The 17,130-nt window shown below is 39.4% G+C and overlaps 1 protein-coding gene across 2 annotated transcripts; it reads right to left on the bottom strand.

The window, feature by feature from the left end:
- Window positions 1-3,291: 3,291 nt before the first annotated feature.
- Window positions 3,292-17,130, bottom strand: atad5a (ATPase family AAA domain containing 5a). Of its 2 annotated transcripts, none has more exons than XM_084744285.1 (21): window positions 17,067-17,130; window positions 14,994-16,795; window positions 14,123-14,201; window positions 13,858-14,016; window positions 13,201-13,324; window positions 12,854-13,114; window positions 12,186-12,334; window positions 11,756-11,906; window positions 11,302-11,628; window positions 9,967-10,063; window positions 9,753-9,826; window positions 9,522-9,658; window positions 9,251-9,428; window positions 8,272-8,439; window positions 7,889-8,131; window positions 7,718-7,782; window positions 7,416-7,605; window positions 6,567-6,712; window positions 5,625-6,466; window positions 4,868-5,026; window positions 3,292-3,472 (listed from the first exon to the last, which is right to left on the bottom strand). In XM_084744285.1, exons 1-21 carry the CDS (start codon window positions 17,118-17,120, stop codon window positions 3,394-3,396), a joined length of 5,484 nt encoding a protein of 1,827 aa, XP_084600411.1. In that variant the 5' UTR covers window positions 17,121-17,130; the 3' UTR covers window positions 3,292-3,393. The 2 variants fall into 2 exon arrangements, with proteins under 2 accessions (XP_084600411.1, XP_084600412.1); XM_084744286.1 differs by having other exon boundaries at window positions 5,625-6,463.

Raw genomic sequence — 17,130 nt, 5'->3', positions numbered from 1 at the left:
CCTCTGTGCGCGGTGCTTTTCTTCCAATGAACAACGCTGATGAGGCATTAATCTGGTAACAAACTCACCTGAAACCAGTCTGGCCACTGCGCAATGGCAGGGGCAGGGGCAGACCGGGGGCAACTGAAAGAGATTTCCTTCACACCTCACAGACTACTTGAAATACACGAGTCATCTTTAGATATAGGAAACATTTATTTGTACACTAATTAATTACATGATTGATATTTTCACTAATGCAGATTACTAGAAATATTAACACATTACTGCTGCAGTAATTAATACTTAACTTATATGGTGAGTTGGTGGTGAACATGCCAAGTCAAAGGGCTGATTTTGCATAATTCTTTACATTTTAATCCTTCTAACTAATACTCTCAGAAACCAATAGAAAACAATAAAAATAAAACTAAATCAAGAAAGTATAACTGAACTGAAAACAAAAGAAAACAAAAAAGAGAGAAATAAATAAAAACAAAAATACATTTAAATACAATTAAAAATACAAAACTATAACAACTCTGGTAACTAAAAGTGTAAAATAATCGTAGTGAGTAAAAAGTACATTTACCTCTACGACCTATAACACAATAAGAGGGGAATATAATAATAACTATATAAGATTAAACTATAACTTAATATCCGAATAGAATTAGGAGCTCAGGCCACAGAGGTGGGGAGAAATGGTGGTTTTAAACTGTGGGCAAAATAATACGTATATAAGGTTTATATGGAGGTTAGAAATTATAAATTTATTATTTCTTTTTGTGAGTGAATTATACTTGAAAGTATGTCAAGACTGTATTTAAGTACAGTATTTGAGTAAATGTATTTAGCTACTTTCCACCACTGCAAATTATATACTTGAGTAATGCTTAAAGGGATAGTTCAACCAAAAATGAAAATTCAATTATTATCTACTGACCCTCATTTTGACTGAAGATCGGGTTTAGTTTTAGTCCACTGAAGACTGCTGGAGTTTCACAGGAAAACACCTACAGAATCTCCCAGTGATGTAAGTAAATGGTGACCAGTTTACGAATGTAACAGAAAAGAAGAAGAAGTCTCTTTTAATGCATGACTGATGATGATTTAATACAGAAAGTATCATTCAGTCCTGTTGCTCACCACTAACAAACAATAATTTCACCATGATTTTATGTGATTAGCTCACACTCAGTAGGTCACCAGTTAAAGTATGTTCATTCACATTTACTTCATACGTTCATTAACTAACCAAATTAACATTTAGTTTATTTCAGATTTGCTCAGCTTCTCCAAGAGCAGCAGTACCTGTTCTCAGACACTGATTTTTTTATTTTCATGTCATGCACAAGTTATCTTAAGCTTTGTTTTTAATCAAACTAGTTGTCAGATGTCTTCCACTATAATTAAACTTTTCTGTGACTGAAATTCAACTAACTTGATGCACGTAAATTAAGTATATGATCTGGCACACCATGCATTAGTAAAGCATTAAGTGTATGATTCAAACACTTATTGGAAAGTGTTAACAAATTTCATCATCAGTCTATCAATCACACTGAGGTCAGGGCAGGATGGAAACTGTACTGTATTTACTGGAAACTAAGCCAATAAATGGTGAGACATTTTATTTATCTGGTTGTGATAAACCTTTATTTGGTCACAACAAAACCCACTGTGAATAATGTGTACACGTTTAAGGCTGAAAAATCATAAAACATACAAAACAGACCAGATTAAAAAAAAAAAAAAAAAGTGAGGAATGTGAAGGTGACATTAATTTTCTGTCAAAAGCTGTCTGCCTGTTAAGAACTTCAACAGAAACAGGGTGCATCAACAGTACTTTGTGTGGAGAATGAGGATTTACACAGCCTTTACAAATACAGAAGCAAACTCTATTTTACATGTTAATCTCTTACAAATCCTTAATGATACATATTTGCTCATAAAAAGCAATTTCTACTTGATAAAAACTCCTTGCAAAATGCAAATTGCTAAATGAGTCTTTGATGTATAAAACACTACTGTACAAAAAAAGCACACTTCAGCACAGCTTAATATTACAAAAATCATATAAAGTAGTAATATTTAGTGCATTTTTGAAAGCACCAGAAGATGTGCTGAATCAGAGCACATTTGAGGTCATTCATTTTTGTGCCCTTCAGGTGAGAATAACTTCAGTGATTCAGTCATTTCCACCTTAGAAGAAACGTGGAGTACACACACCTTTTACCAACAAGCCAGCTCATTTCATGCCAAGGTCAGGATCATAAAGAGATTATGTTGTTGCATGACTATTAGTCTGTGTGTCACAACACAACCTGTAAATGTGTTCCTTCTTCCAATTTAATACCCAAAACTATCAACCTTAAAAATATGTAACAGTATCAGGGCATAAGGCAAAAAAAGAGAAAAGATTGTTTTCATTTTGCATTTCAAGAATAAAATTTTTGCGTTGAGAATAAAGTCAAACTTTGTGTATTAATCCCAGGTATAAGAATAAATAAGTCAGAGGAGGGAGTTTTTCTTTTTAAATATTGAGAGTGAAGTCGAAATATCAAGAATAAAGTTAAAATACAGAGTGCTGCAGGGATGATGCATTTTTGTTGCCCAACCCAGAAGTTAGCATCACTCTGGCTCCTTCCACAAAAAGCCAATGTGATTTTTCCATTGGATTTTGGATTAGTGCAGGAAAGTCTGTGGAGATCAAAAGTTTATGATACTGACATGCTTTGTTCAGCAAAATAATCTTTGCAGACACCACTTTTATGACTTCTGAAACTAAATGCAATCAGCCTAAGTAAAAGCTAATGTTATATGCTATAAACGAACTACACCACAGTCACACGACTTAATGTCGCCCCCACTAAGTTACTAGAGTTCAGCCTAATGACATTTATAATATCTGTGACAACCTGTCATGTTATTTAGCCACTTGTTAGCAAGTAGCTCCCTTTTTAGGACATGTAAGAGCTTCAAAATTAATGAGTGGAATATTTACTGACGTACAAAACATGACAAGCTTGTGTTAACCTCAGAAACCTCAAAAAACACCGACTTCAAGACGAGGGGACCAGAAGTGCTAATATGCTAATTAATTTCCAGGCTTTAGGACTCACTTCTGCAGTGTGCTATTTCAAGAATAAAGTCAAAACGGTATTCTCAACATTTTGACTTTATTCTCAACATGCAAGGGAAAAAAACTCCCTCTGACTTATTTTATTTCACACTTGGCATTAATACAGAAAGTCTGACTTTTGCGCCCGAAATGCAAATGAAAAACTCTTCCTCATCTCTTTTTTTCCCCCATGAACGGCGTTGCTGTACTCTGTCATTTCACCGTGTTATCACTCTCAGGGCAGTCTGTGTTTAAGGCCTCTGTGTGATCATGAGGACACAGCTGAGGGTTTAGGGGAAGTCTTCAGCGAGGTGCTGCAGGGTGCTCTTGTCTAGGCCCAGGTGGACTGCATCTAGGTAGTGCAGGAACCTGGAGGTGGAAAAAAAAGAAATAGCTCAGAGTTTTCTGGGGACCCATTTCAACAGAATTGAGTTGCATGCATGCACTTTGTCCTACATTCAATTCAGCTTACACTCTAACACATTCATGACTGACAGGCGCCAAGTGTCAAAATAAAAAAATACTGGCTGCCTGCTATGAGGTCCTTAACCACATCCTGCCTACAGTTTAACTAAAACGTGATGGCCAAGTGAAAGACTAAGTATGGTTTCCCGCATAAGGTGTCATTCACGCTAATGATGTGGGGACATGTCCCCAACACTTTTAGAATTGGACAATTTGTCCAACACTTTTTAAAAAGCATTATTTGTAAACAATGTTCTGAAAAATACCTTGCACAAAGAAATGTTAAACAAAGGAGAAACTGAGTGATGACTGGTTGAACTTGCATCATGAACTCTCAGAATTATTATTGTTATTTTTGTAATTTGCTTGAGTTTTTATTTTTATTTTGTTGTCAATTCAGTTTAGTTTTATTTGGGTTTGGTCATTTCAATTTAGTTTTTATTAGTTTCAATGTTAGTTTTTTTAAACTAGTATTTCCATGTTGGTATTTGTCATGAGTGAGAATAGGTATTAAAATACAAACACTTTGTGCAGATAACTGACTCACAGTCATGTAAACATCCTAGTCTCAATAAACACATTCACTGATTCCTCCTTGTGCTTGTTGTGTTGATAAATTTTACCAGATTGACAAAGACTTAAGACATTTTGTGTATATTAAGTTTTAGTACACAAATTTTTTTCCCCCAAAGTCTAATTTTTTTTTCAGTTAACTAAAATGTTTTTTTCTTTCACAGTAGTGATAGTTTTGTTTTTTAGTTTAGTTTTAGTTAATGTTTATAACCTTGTTCTTGGTTTCTTTTATGTATATAAAAGTATGCAGCATCAAAACAGCAAGGCAGTTTAACTTCATGATTTATTGTTGTTTAGCTAACATTGTTAACATTATTTCTTCAGTTGTTTCAATTTTGTCACATTTTAAGGAAGTGATAATAGATACGGTTATTGCTTGGCTGACTGACACGCTCTGGAGCTTTGTACAGTAGTTCTGATAGTGGTATTTTTCGATTGACTGACGAGGTGTTGCAGCTGTGAATGTGATGGATGACTGTTACTTGTGCTGTCGATGTTATTTTAATATTATCGTTTCTGTTGTAGCCCATGCTATGCTCTTTTGAAGCAACGTTATGGGGACTTTTTTCTGATCCACTGTAATTATCTACTTTGACCTCATATCAATTATTATATTGCCTAAAATTGCATATGTTGAGATGGTTTAGAAATGTTTTTTCATTTGCACCCTAATGGCCCCAACACTTTTCAACACAAAGCAAAACCCTTGGTTTCCTGCATGCTCACCTTCGTTTCACCTTTCCCTGCTCCTTGAGCTGCTCTGATCTGCAGATGGTGCGTAGAGCAGGCAGGTAGTCCAGAGCAGCTGCTGGTCTGTTGCCCAGAGTACCAAACACTCCTCTGAGCATCAAATTCCCCATCACTTCTTTCCTCCGCTGGATCAGCCTGTAACATATCAAGGCATGTTACCTTTCTTTGAACTGGTTTAACTCGTTTAAACTGGTCAGCTATAATTCACTCGTTCTATGAGAAATTTACCATATTTACATGGCTGCAATTTTCCTCTGACATCACACACAGGGTGGGAAGCTCAAATGTCATACTGCTGTATTCCAGACTGTAAATCTTAAATGTAGAGAACCAGATAAAGTGTTATCATTTCACTGCTTTCTGATTGAGCAGCGACTGAAAAAAACAATTGACGGAGAGAACCTAGGAGATTTTTATTTCTATAATTGTGTTTTTGACTTCATATTTTGTGGTTATTACAGTGGAAACACTACCGCTTTTGTTCACATACAAAGCTCCTTGTAGTAGCTTTAAGCTGCTGATTAATCAAGAGTCAGTGAAATGATAATGATTTGTCAGATTTCATATGTTTATATGACCTGAAAATCTAAAACACAGCAGTACAATATGATCCTTTTGATAAGAGCATTTGACTGTCCCCACCTGAGAGTGACATCAGAGGAAAAAAGCCACCGTGTGTCTACAACTGGGTCACTGTGCAGGAGGTTGACAAACAAAGACTAGCAAGACTCACTGTGGTTGGCAGGGGCCGTCCTGACTGAAGGTGTAACTTTCATGATGAGCAGCCACAGGGAGGCTGAGTTCTGTTGCAGCCTCCTTTCCCAGCTCCCCTTCTAGCTGCTGGGCTTTGTCCCAGGCCTCCGCTACCAAAACCCGACACTTGTGGAAGCTTAGAGCCTCCACAGCAGCCTGCATCTGCAGGGCGCAATCTTCTGTCACGCAGTTTCCTCTGTCAACTTCAACCCTCAACTCATCTGTCATCCCATCTTTCACCACTGCACTGACTGCCGACGTTCTTCTGTGATCGTCACCCCCTTGTGGATGACAGAGTAAGGAGGAGTCCATAAAAGACATGTTGTCTAAAAAGTCAGCGACTGAATCTAGACACTGGGAGACTGGAACACTTTTCAGCCGCTCCTCAGGAGTCAGCGGCTTCCTCTTCACTGTCTCTAAGACTAAACTCTTTTTGAGTTCCTCCTTTTCCTGAGTAGCGCCCTGTGGCTTGCAGAGAGATAGAAAACCATCTTCTGAGTCCGAATCAGAGTGCTGTCCATCCTGGTCTGACAGACGCTGCCGCCTCCTGGTCTTCTTCATTCTGTTGGACATTTTAACTGGACTGCCATCATCTGAGCAATCAGCTGATTCTGCCGTGGACAGCATCTCTTTTGGATTAACTGAAGGGTGCTCTTGTGATACAGGAACTGATTGCTCTAGTTTGTAGGTGGAGGTAGTCAGCTGTGTGAGTGGTAGAGGTAAGAGTGTCTCCATGTTGGAATAGAGCAGGTCCACCCCTCGTCGCCTGCAGTTTGTCAGCAGCTCAGAGCCAAACGCCTCCTCCACAGCACAATGGCTCTGCTGACAACACATGACCGGTCAATATCTTAAATCAAGTACAATATGAATCAACAAAGAAAAGCACACACGCTGAGTATGTGTGGTAAATTAAGAGTTTTACCCTGAGCAGCTCCCAAATGTCTCTCTTGGGTCCAATATTCAGCAGGCCCAGCATGCTCTGAGTGCAGTCCGTGTCACAGGGAGGAAGAGTGGACGGGATGGTCACAGAAAGGCCGGCTGCCTCTTCAGTCTCTGCCTTTACTTCAGCTATTCAAACAATGAGGGGGAAAATACTTTTAAGTTGAAATGTATTTTATAGTAATAATAATAATACTAACACCTACATTGTGTTTCAACAGATGACATGACATATTGCAATTAAATAAAATTATTACATGAAAAGTAGTGCTGCAATGATTAATCAGTTAATCGATTATTAAATTAATCACTAACTACTTTGAGAATCGATTCTGGTTTCTTAACTCTTCTATGACAGTGCACTGAATATATTTGGGTTGTGAGTAAAATAAGACATTTGCCTAGATCAGCTTAGGCTTTGGGAAACACTGATTGATATTTTTCCACCATTTTCTGACATTTTAAAACAAACAACTATTGACATTTTGTCATTTTGCATGAAAAAGTCTTTACTGATTAATTGTCAATATATTTTAATAATTTTTTACCACTTGCCTGGTCAGGCTAGTGAGTTGCCAGATTTACTTGCCCCAGACAAGCTGGCGATACTAATTGTTGAGCCCTGCTAAGTTTAGAATATAGAGAGTTGCTGTAATCCAGATGGGATGAAATAAGGCATTAATAACTTTCTCCTGACCAACAGCAGACAGAAATGGTTTGATTTTGAAAATGCTTCTCAACTGATTAAAAGCAGACAAAGCTATGTAAAATAAAATAAATAAAATAAAATTGACAGCATTAATATTTCAACTCCTCCTGATCATCTTCTTACCATTTTTGCTAGGGTGTGTCAGCGGCCTGGTCATGTGGCGGCCTCCTCCGCTGCGAGTCCAGAACTGCAGCTGCAGTAAACTCTGCCTGATGTCACAGTCGTTGAGTCTGAGAAGAGAGCCGATGTCCCGCAGGTCTGTCCTCATGTCCTCTGCTAGACACAACAGCTGCAGGAAGCTGCCCGCATCTGACTGTAGCAGGGAGAGAAAGACTTAAAATGAATTGGCTGATACAGAAAAATTCAATCACTCAATCAATTAGATCCAACAGTGAAACATTAATGTTCAGCAACCGTCCACTCACCACTGAGGGCGTTTTGAAATGGATCTCTTCAAAGTTGCCATCAAACATGGTGCTGAAGGCAGGATCTACAAGACATATAAAATTTAATTTAAATTGAAAGTATGAGACACAAATTATAAATGCATGTTCAAACAAAAAAAAATTGCCTTTGACCTTCCTCCTCCTACTCACCGCTGGTAGTGAGGATGACTGGCCTCTTGGTAGTGGTCATAAATGTCTTGATGGCAGCTAGAAACCCTGAGTCATCATCAAAAATAACATCCACTTCTTCAAAAAGGATAAGCGAGGTGGCTGTCTTCTTGTTCTGCTCTTCGTTGTTTTTCTCTTTAGGGGTGGTAGTTGTTGGTGATTTGACTGCAGTGTCTTTATGCTTACTGGCACACTCATTTGCTTTTGTGACTTTCTTGGAAGCAGCTACATGAGGAGATGAGGGAAAGAGACCAAAAATAAACAACAAATACAACAAAAATACAATTTAAGTCCTGGTAACAACTTTAAATTGAGTTTAAAATCATCATACAAGTAAATAACTGACAGACTGAAGGTGCATTTACCAGTTTGTTCATTCTTGTTAGTGTTAGGTGTCTCCTTGTTGGTGGGTCGACCCATTTTGAAGAAGTTAGCTAAAGAGGTGGGAGCAAGGCCTCCTCTTCTAGCACCTCTTGGAGACTGGGGATGTTTCCTGGGAGAGGAAACCACCCTACGTGGAGAGTTAACCTTTCCTGATTAACAAAGAAAACAAGCGATTAGTTTGTGCTTGTAACATTCCTACTAGGGCTGTCCCCAACTAAGAAACTTTTCTGTCAGCATACATGAGTATGTTAAAATCTTTAAAACATTTCTGCAAAGGGAATCTGGTGGGTTTGGCAAGAGCAATAAAACAGCTGTTTATGGTTAAAAAAAAAACACCTTACTTTTTAAAAATAAGGTCTCTCACAGTCACAATCCCACTCAAAAGAACAATCTGAGCCTGTCAGTGGCAAGAACAAGCATAAACAACCAAGCATGACATGCATTCCCTTCTATCGCTCTTCTACACTTCTATCGGTTATTTTTGTGGTTTGTGGTGATTTAGACACTGTAAAGATGCTGTTGCATTGCTCTGTGCACGATGCAGCTATAAAACAAGAGCTGAAACTTCTTTACCACACACCTGTAACCCCCTCTCTATCAGCCAACCACCATCTCATATTGTCACAAGATTTTTTTTAATAAGCGTGACAGCTAATATAAAAATATAACTAAGAGTGATGAATACATTTATAATTACTAATTGAAATGTTCTCCCTGTGCATTCTTGTAAGCTTCTATTGGTTTTATCATGTAACGTCAATGCAATGACAACAAAAAGCAAAACGACTGCTGGACTGGAAGAATTTCAATTGACTGAGGGGTCTCTGACTGATAATGTGAGTCTTCAGCTTTTAGGGGGCAGCCCTAATTCCTACTGTATATAAATCTGCATAAAACAGACTATTTTACAAGCTAGCAAGTCATTATTAATAGTGCTCTCAGGGTCAGCACTGTACATACTGGGAGAGGATCCAGGCCTGAGTGTGCCAGTGCTGCTGCTTGTGCTGTAACTGTTGAAGTAGGTGGGTTTGTGGGCGCTGACTCCCTGGCTGTCCACCTGGTGTGACTGAGTGGCTTCCTTCAGCTGAGACAGAATTAGACGGCCACTCCGCAGAGATGAAGCATTCACCTCAAACACCTTGTGAGACAGAGGGGAAGTTCGTTAGAAAATAAGAGCGATAAATCCTACACAAGTGTCGCAGTTACTGTATGCACCTTAAAGCTTTTGTACCTTGAAGCCCAACTCCTGAGCACAAGCATAGACTGCAGCAGTCTTTCCAACTCCAGTGGGTCCTGTGATAAGCACTGTATTACACAACATGTCCTCTCCATCCTGGGAGTCCTCTTCTCCGCAGTCCCAGTCTGAGTCTGGACACCAAACAGCCACCATTGAGTCAAAACAAACACGAATCAAGCTGACAGAAGCAGTTATGAAAAGAAAAAAAGATTTTTTATCTCCTACCTTCCTCTTGTTTTGTGTCTTTCTGCTTTTTTCTCTCTTCCCGGTCTGCACGGAGTTTCCATTCCTTTAGCCAGCTGTAGGAAAAAAAAGAAATATTTGCATGGTCCCAAGCCCATATTGTACAAAAAATACATTGCACACCATTTACAAATACAGTGGACACTGTTTTTTTATGCAGGTGCAGTGAAATTAAAGCTTTAGATGAGCTCCTCACCTGTGCAGCCTCCTCACTGAGCCAGTGTTGCCTATGATGTCGCTGGAGTGCTGTGGCTGATATTTGTCTGTCCATAACACATCCTCCGTCAACAAATCTGCAGAATGCACAATAAAGGAGTTTGAGGATTCAAATATGTGCAGAACAAACTTGTTTTTCTATTTATTTTTTATGTCTTTGTCTCTTTTTAGGGGTAAAAAAAAAATCAGAAGTTAACATGCATAATACTTTTAGTTGTATGCTCAAACAAAAACCCAATAAATAACACAAATCAGGAAGTCTTGCATGATAAAGTTATACACAACCATGGGGGAAAAAAAACTAAGGCACTCTGGTGATATTATACCATTAATTTAACACATAAATAAAGTATAACGAATATCTTTATATAACAGATATGAAAGCACTTAAAAATTTTTGTAGCATATTCATAATATTTAAATGTGAATGTTGAACTTTGCACTGTAGTTTATTCTTACTGTGGATAATACAAGCATATAGAAAGGCAAAGAATATTAAAGGAATGGCATACAGTCCACCTAATCATTCAGTCCTAGAGGCTCAGTGCCATTTAATGTAGACATTAAAAGAAAAAAAACACAAATTCTCCAGGACTGAATGATGAGGTGGATGTTCTGCCACGGTTAACTAATATTTAAAATGCTTTTATATATTTACAATTTACTGTCACTCAGTTGAGTTTGTTATTCTTTGATCTTGGCAAAATTGAATATGAAGATTTTTCTCAGAAATTCATATATTTTCACTTAATGTTAATCACTGTCACAATTATTTTTTTTTTTTGGGGCATGTATGTGTATGAAGCCTAAGGCATCATTTTAGTGCCCTCTATGGGTTATCTACTAGAATACCACCCATGGCTGTCATTTAATTCAGACTGATCATGTGTTTCTCAGAGCCTGATAAAGACCTGGAGTCAATATGTGTAGGTCTGTTTGTTCCACTTTGCTGTTTTTTTTCCCACAGTTGTTGCATAACTTTGTATCAAGTCAGATTTCCTAGGTTTTGTTGGCTTTTTATACTAAAATAAACAAATAAATAAATAAAGACTTGATTAATTTGGCAAACATTCAAACTATGATGGATGATCTCTTACTAGCATACCATTGACAATCTGTTAGTTGTCATGCCTGTTTGGTAGGTTTGTTTTCCTTCTCATAACTTCTAAAATAATTTAACATTGTTGTGGTGGAGTCGATGACAGCGGCGCTATTTTTAGTACAATACACTGAAGTTTTAAATTTTGTACTACCAGAGAAATCAGCCATGGGGTTATAATAAAAACTGGCTGATTCAGACCACTTAATTTGTTACCTTTTGTTCCAGTGTCCTCTCCCAAAATCAAGTCATCTATCACAACCACAGAGTCGTCCTCAGGCGGGATGGGAGCAGCTTTGACCGAAGCCTTGGCTTTCTCGTTTGCCCCGTCCTCTGGCCTGGATCTCCGAGCTCGTCTTGTACGGCCTCCCCTTTTTGTCGTCTCCGGCTCCACTGTAGAAATGTTCTCTTCTGAAGAGTTGGCCCGTTGCTTCTTAGCCACCTTCGCTGTCATTTCCCCTTCATCATCCATCCTCTTCCTCTTCCCTCCTACTGATTCAGCTGGCACTGCGGTGCTGGTGACTGTGGTTATAGCCTCTGGTTCTAGTAAATAACGAGATGGATTATTGAGAATAAGACTGACTTCTTTTTAAATTGCTTGTAAGAATTTACTGATCAACATAGCGTTAACACAAGACATCTACTTTTGTTTTCGTGCAGTGAGACTGACCTGAGGCTGTGCACTGCTGCTGGTGATCAGTGCGTCTCTTCAGGAAACGAGTGATGAACATCTGAACGGGGAACAGAGGATTGGAGATGCCGACCTCCTCTGTCAGAAGTTGACGAACACCTTCGGAAATCTCAGGCCTCCAGCCAGAACTCTTTAAAGGAAAAGTAATACTTATAAATATTAAATCTGCTGTTGAAACCACACAAGCTATTTGGGGGAAAGGTTTTTACTTACATTATTATGTTTTACACAAATTTATTTTGTATAGGGGTCTACTGTGGTATTGGGGTTTATCAACTAAATGTGTTCTGAAATATCAATTCTGCTAAGCATTTAAGTAAACAAGGCAGTGTGGCTTGATCTGGAGCTGACTTTAGGGCATTTAGGAAAAAGTGCTAAGATTCAGGTTATCACAGTCGTTTTTACATACCCGTTCACAAATGGCTCTACGGGCCGGTTCTGTCTTCAAACACAGGGAGCCACTAACAGGTGGGAGTGAGTTGGATGGCTGGCACCACAGCTCTTTCAGATGACACAGTAATGAAGACTCAGGCCACAGTAGACTCCACAAAGCACAATCTGTCAAAACAAGACAAAAACAAGTCTTACTGGGAACTTGTCCCTCTTAAATGATCTGTTCCTACCACTCCTTGGTAATAATAACAATATACTGTGGTGGATAAGGTACTGAGTTATTTTACTTAGGTAAAAGTAGAAATGACAGAATAGTAAAAGTCATGCTTTCACAATTTTACTGAAGCACAGAGTGTTAAGATCCAAAAATAAAATTACTCAGTGTGCACACTGGCCCACTTCAGATATAATTATCAATGCTTTGAATGTGTACAGCACAGTAATGTAGTAGCAGGTAAAGATAAGTCTCATTATATTATTTATAAATTACTGAGTAGCATGAATTCGCTTCTGAGATTAAAGGTCTTATCTTCATCATCTAAATGTTAATTTATTTGCTGGTTATATTTTGAAATATTACTCTGAACCTGCAAAGTAACAAGGAACTCAAATTACAGATGTACTCAATTACAGCACTTGAGTAAATGCACTTAGTTACATTCCACCTATGTAGGAACAGCTCACCGTTTGGTGGTTGCTTTATGTGTACAACTGGTTGAAAGGAGGAACAGGAGAGAGAGTACGCCTCCTTGGTGGCGGCCGTCTTGGCGATCTGTTTCCTAAAGGACTCTGGCAGACCACTCTTCAAGAACTCTCTGCGAGCCTTGAACTGCTCGTCATCCTGGGAATTGTCGGAGCCCTCACGGCTGCTCTCATCAAAAATGGAAATCACAGCAGACACCTTCCGAGCAGTCTTCTCTTGGCCCAGCGACGTCACTTTGGAGCCTGTGAGAAAGAAAAGACAGCAACATTAGATGAGATTTCAACTAAATGCTGGACAGTAAAGGGTGATTTAGAGTGATGAAGACTACCTGGGACAGGCTTGGCCTTTCCCAGAACATCATTCAGACTGCGTAAAGACTTCTGGGTTTTAGTCTTTTCTGGTGCTGTCTGAGGAGCAGCAGTCTGGTCGTCCTCCAGGCAGATGATAGAATCCTGACAATGAAAATCGCATAGTGAGGAAAAAAAAAGAGGGAATACACAATTAGGTGTTCATTAGGCCTTAATTTTGTGTTATAATGTGATGGTGGCCCATTGTGCCATTCTGGAGGTCCTCAAATATCCTGTCAGACAGGAAATCTCTTTTAAGTGATCCCAACTATCTCCGAAAAGTGTCACACAGGTAAGAAACCTCAGTGCCATCCTGGATGCTGACGTCACTTTCAAGAGCCACATGAAACATAGTTAAAACTGGATTTTATTATTTAAGAAATATTGCAAAAGGATCTATTTATCCCACGAAGATTCTGAAAAACTCGTCCACGATTTTATTTCCAGTCCAAAAAGGTCCATACGTCCATAACAAAGGTGCAACATTAATGTAAGCAGTCTCATTGTGCATTCCTGTGTTTGTGTATTGTGAATAACTTGTGTATTATTTTGTTGCCAATGTTTTATTGGTCAAAACCAGAAAAAGTGTGAAATTCAGGCCAACTCTACCAATTCATCAAAAAAAAAAAAGAAGGTACCTCATCTTCACAGTAGCTCCTCTTGTTGGCGGCCTCAGCTCGTAAGGATCGCCTTAAGGTGCCCTTCTCCTCAACAGCAGCTTTTTTATTCTGCTGAATCACTTTGGCTTTCTCCACCAGCTTCTTTGCCTGTTTCCTTTTCTTAGAGTCATTTGATGTCTGAAAGAGATGGAGACAGTATTATGATTATGTTCAAAAGTGTTCTTTGTCAAGTCAGTACACCAGCTCATTAAATTCTGAAATTTGTAAAATACATAATACTTACTTTAGTAGCCAATGTGTTGCTTAAACCACTTCCATCTTCAGCTTTAGAAACATTTCTGTGGACTCTAGTAAATTTGATCCTTATGGAAAAAGAAAACATTTGAATTAGAACATGGCAAACACAGGCAACAGCAGCACAAACTGCATCCTCCAAAATGACCACACAGTTGAATCAACACCTCTCTAAAACACTTTGAACAAAAAATGCATATTTCAACCTTCGTAAATGCAGGGTTTATTGCAGGACTGTTATATTAAGCCCAGTTCAGATGTAAGATTCATGACAAGACGAAACTGTTGTAGAACGTTGCAGTGGTGGGAACTGCCCGTCTCAGCACGAAGTTGGCGGATGAGATCGCCTTGTGCAGTGGTTTGTGGAGTATTTATTTGTGCTGGGAACATAAAACATAACCACTGTGAAATAATCAGAAAATAACTTGGGTTGAAATGATTACTCTTGCATGATCTTTTGCAGGTCTGGGGTTCTCTTTCTCCCTCGACACACACCTTTCATGTTTTTATCATTTAATCATATTATGCAACTATAGCAGTAACTCACTATCACTAGGCTCATTTATATTTTCAGACACAACAAATTATATCCAGCTACATAAAAACCTGAACAGTCAGAGAGTAGTTGTGATGGAGATGATAATGTCTTGCCTAATCAACTGACAAGTTTTAAAAACATTGCAGATTGGCACATTGCAAATAGTAGCAAGTTTTAAATAGCCTCGTCATTAATCTTGGTCTGAACTGGGCTTTAGATTGCATTAGTGCAACTAATAAACTGGCAACTGAGTGTCTAAGTCTATCTAAGTCCTTGTCTTAAAATGTTTAATGGTATTAGATAATAATTATATGCATGTCACCTGATTGGACTTTGTTTTACGTCAGGTGAGCACACCATCTCTGCTACAAAGACTCCATGTTTGGATTTGTGTCTCTTTGGGGTGGACATCTCTGCAGGGCTGTCAGTAGGTAAAGCAGCAACAGCAACAGCAGCACCACCATTCGGCTCGTTCTTTTTCCTGGTTTTTCTGGTAGGAGTTGGTGGGTTGGCCTCAGGTGTTTGCCTGACCACAGCCTCTCTTCTGGACCTCCTCAGCGCTGGGATTGAGGGAGTGGAGGTGACTGGAGGCTCCTCCATATTATCAGCATCAACAATTGTGGCCACACTTTCTTCAACAGGAGCGGCAGCAGGTGGGACAGTCACTGCCTCCTTTTCTTCTTCAGCTGTCTTTCTGCCTTTTCTCACTGGTTTCTTTTTAGCTGCTTTGTTTTCCTGAGAGGCAGCAGGGACTTGCTCAACATAAGGGGGAATTATGGCACCCTCTTCAGCAACTTTGTCTGCATCATCCAAAACCTTCTCTCCTTGCTGCTTCTGCTTGCCCTGGCTCTTAACAGGCTTTGATTTGGACCCATCCAGACTGGGCTGTTTGAAGGCAGCCATGAACTGCTTCCTCTCCACCTCACTGCATTTGGGTGCAGACTCACTCTCAAGCACAGCCAGTTCTAGATCTTCTTCTTGAAGAACCACATTGGACTTCCGCTTGACAGTCAGAGTGGTAGAAGGAGATTGGTGCCCAGCCTCCATCTGAGGAGACGCAACAACCTCTGCAGGACTCGTCACCTTTTTTCTCCTGCTGAAGATGGAAGCTACCTTTCCAGCTGCCTTTGCTTCCTGTTTGGGTGAGACATGCACTTCAGCCTGGATGGTAACAGTTCGGGGTGAGATCTGGACAGGTGGCTCCACAGAACCTACATTTTGTTCAGCTTGAGGGATGTCCAATTGGTCAGTGTCCATTTCTTCTGCATCTGATGTGATTTTATGTTCATCTTCTTTGCCCTGTTCATCTTCTGTGTCCTGGCTCTGGCTCCGCACAAAATCCTCGAAGGAGATTGTGACAGTGCTGCTGTTTAACTGAGAGGCCTCATCCACATTGACCTCCATACTAACATCACACAAGGAGCTCTCTGTTTCTTTCTCGTCCGGTTCTGAATGTTTTGCCTCCTGTTGTTGTTTCTTCCTAGAATTTCGTGCAGTAGTTTTTACTGGTTTTGCTTTAGCTTTTGAAGGTACAATTGGAGATAAGTCAATACTGTTCAGTTCTGGCTTAACTTTGACATTGTTCCCACATTTGGAAGCATCTTCATGATGTTCATCTTTTTCACTGACCGTCTTTGTGACTTTCCTCTCTGACTTTCCCACCATGCTAAATGTCTCAGCACTGAGCTGGGCCAGCAGGGCTGCAGTATCACTCCCAAGAACACCACAGCTACTGACTGTTTCTGCTGCTGAATCTGTGCCATCATGTGGTTCTTCTACAATCAGGCAGCTGTTATCCGCTGTGGAGCTAACAGTTTCAGCCTCCACAAGTTTTCTTGCAACTTTGCTGGCCTTTCTACCCCGTTTCTGAGGTGGTTGTTTCACTGACAGCTCTGGGCTGGTGTGTTTTTCTACAGACTGCGGAGTCTGACGGTTCTCTTTTGACTGTTCGGGTGAGCTGATCTTTTCTTTAGAGGACGGAGCCTTTCGGCTAAAGTAGTCCATGATGTTGTTGGAGCGGGGAGGAGAAAAGGGTTTCTCCACAGGCTTGGGCACAGGAGAGAAATAGTTTGTGATTGTCTTGACAACAGGGCTGCCACCATCTTTGCGAGATTTCTTGCATGGCTGTAAAAAGAGATTAAGTTAATAAAACAGTAGAATGCAATTTGTATTTATTAGTTTTGTTATGTATTGGACAGATATTATATATTTATATTTATAGACAGATCTGTATGTATATTTGATCCGTTCTCTCAATTCAAATTGTTCTATTTGTGTTTTATTTAATGTACTAAGAATTATTAAAAATACCAGTTCAACTTTTTCACTGCACTTTTGGATCATATATATTGGTTGGACTCTGCTATGTACAGCCCTGTCACTGTCATGAAATTACCTGGGTGTCAAAGTCCTCAATGACAGATGCCATAGCCACAACACCGGCCATCATTTGAAGAGAC

The sequence above is a fragment of the Lutjanus erythropterus genome, chromosome 19, assembly GCF_056507025.1.
Source record: "Lutjanus erythropterus isolate fLutEry1 chromosome 19, fLutEry1.hap2, whole genome shotgun sequence".
Taxonomy (NCBI): Eukaryota; Metazoa; Chordata; class Actinopteri; order Lutjaniformes; family Lutjanidae; genus Lutjanus; species Lutjanus erythropterus.
Note: the sequence above shows the minus strand (reverse complement) of the source record. Positions and strands in the feature narration are given on the sequence as shown.

Excerpts from the sequence above, each read along its gene's own strand:
- atad5a (XM_084744285.1), bottom strand. The coding sequence starts at position 17,120 with ATGATGGCCGGTGTTGTGGCTATGGCATCTGTCATTGAGGACTTTGAC. Across the intron at positions 14,017-14,122 it reads GCAACACATTGGCTACTAAA|ACATCAAATGACTCTAAGAA; the intron begins GTAAGTATTATG and ends CATCTCTTTCAG. Across the intron at positions 13,115-13,200 it reads AAAGGCCAAGCCTGTCCCAG|GCTCCAAAGTGACGTCGCTG; the intron begins GTAGTCTTCATC and ends TCTTTCTCACAG.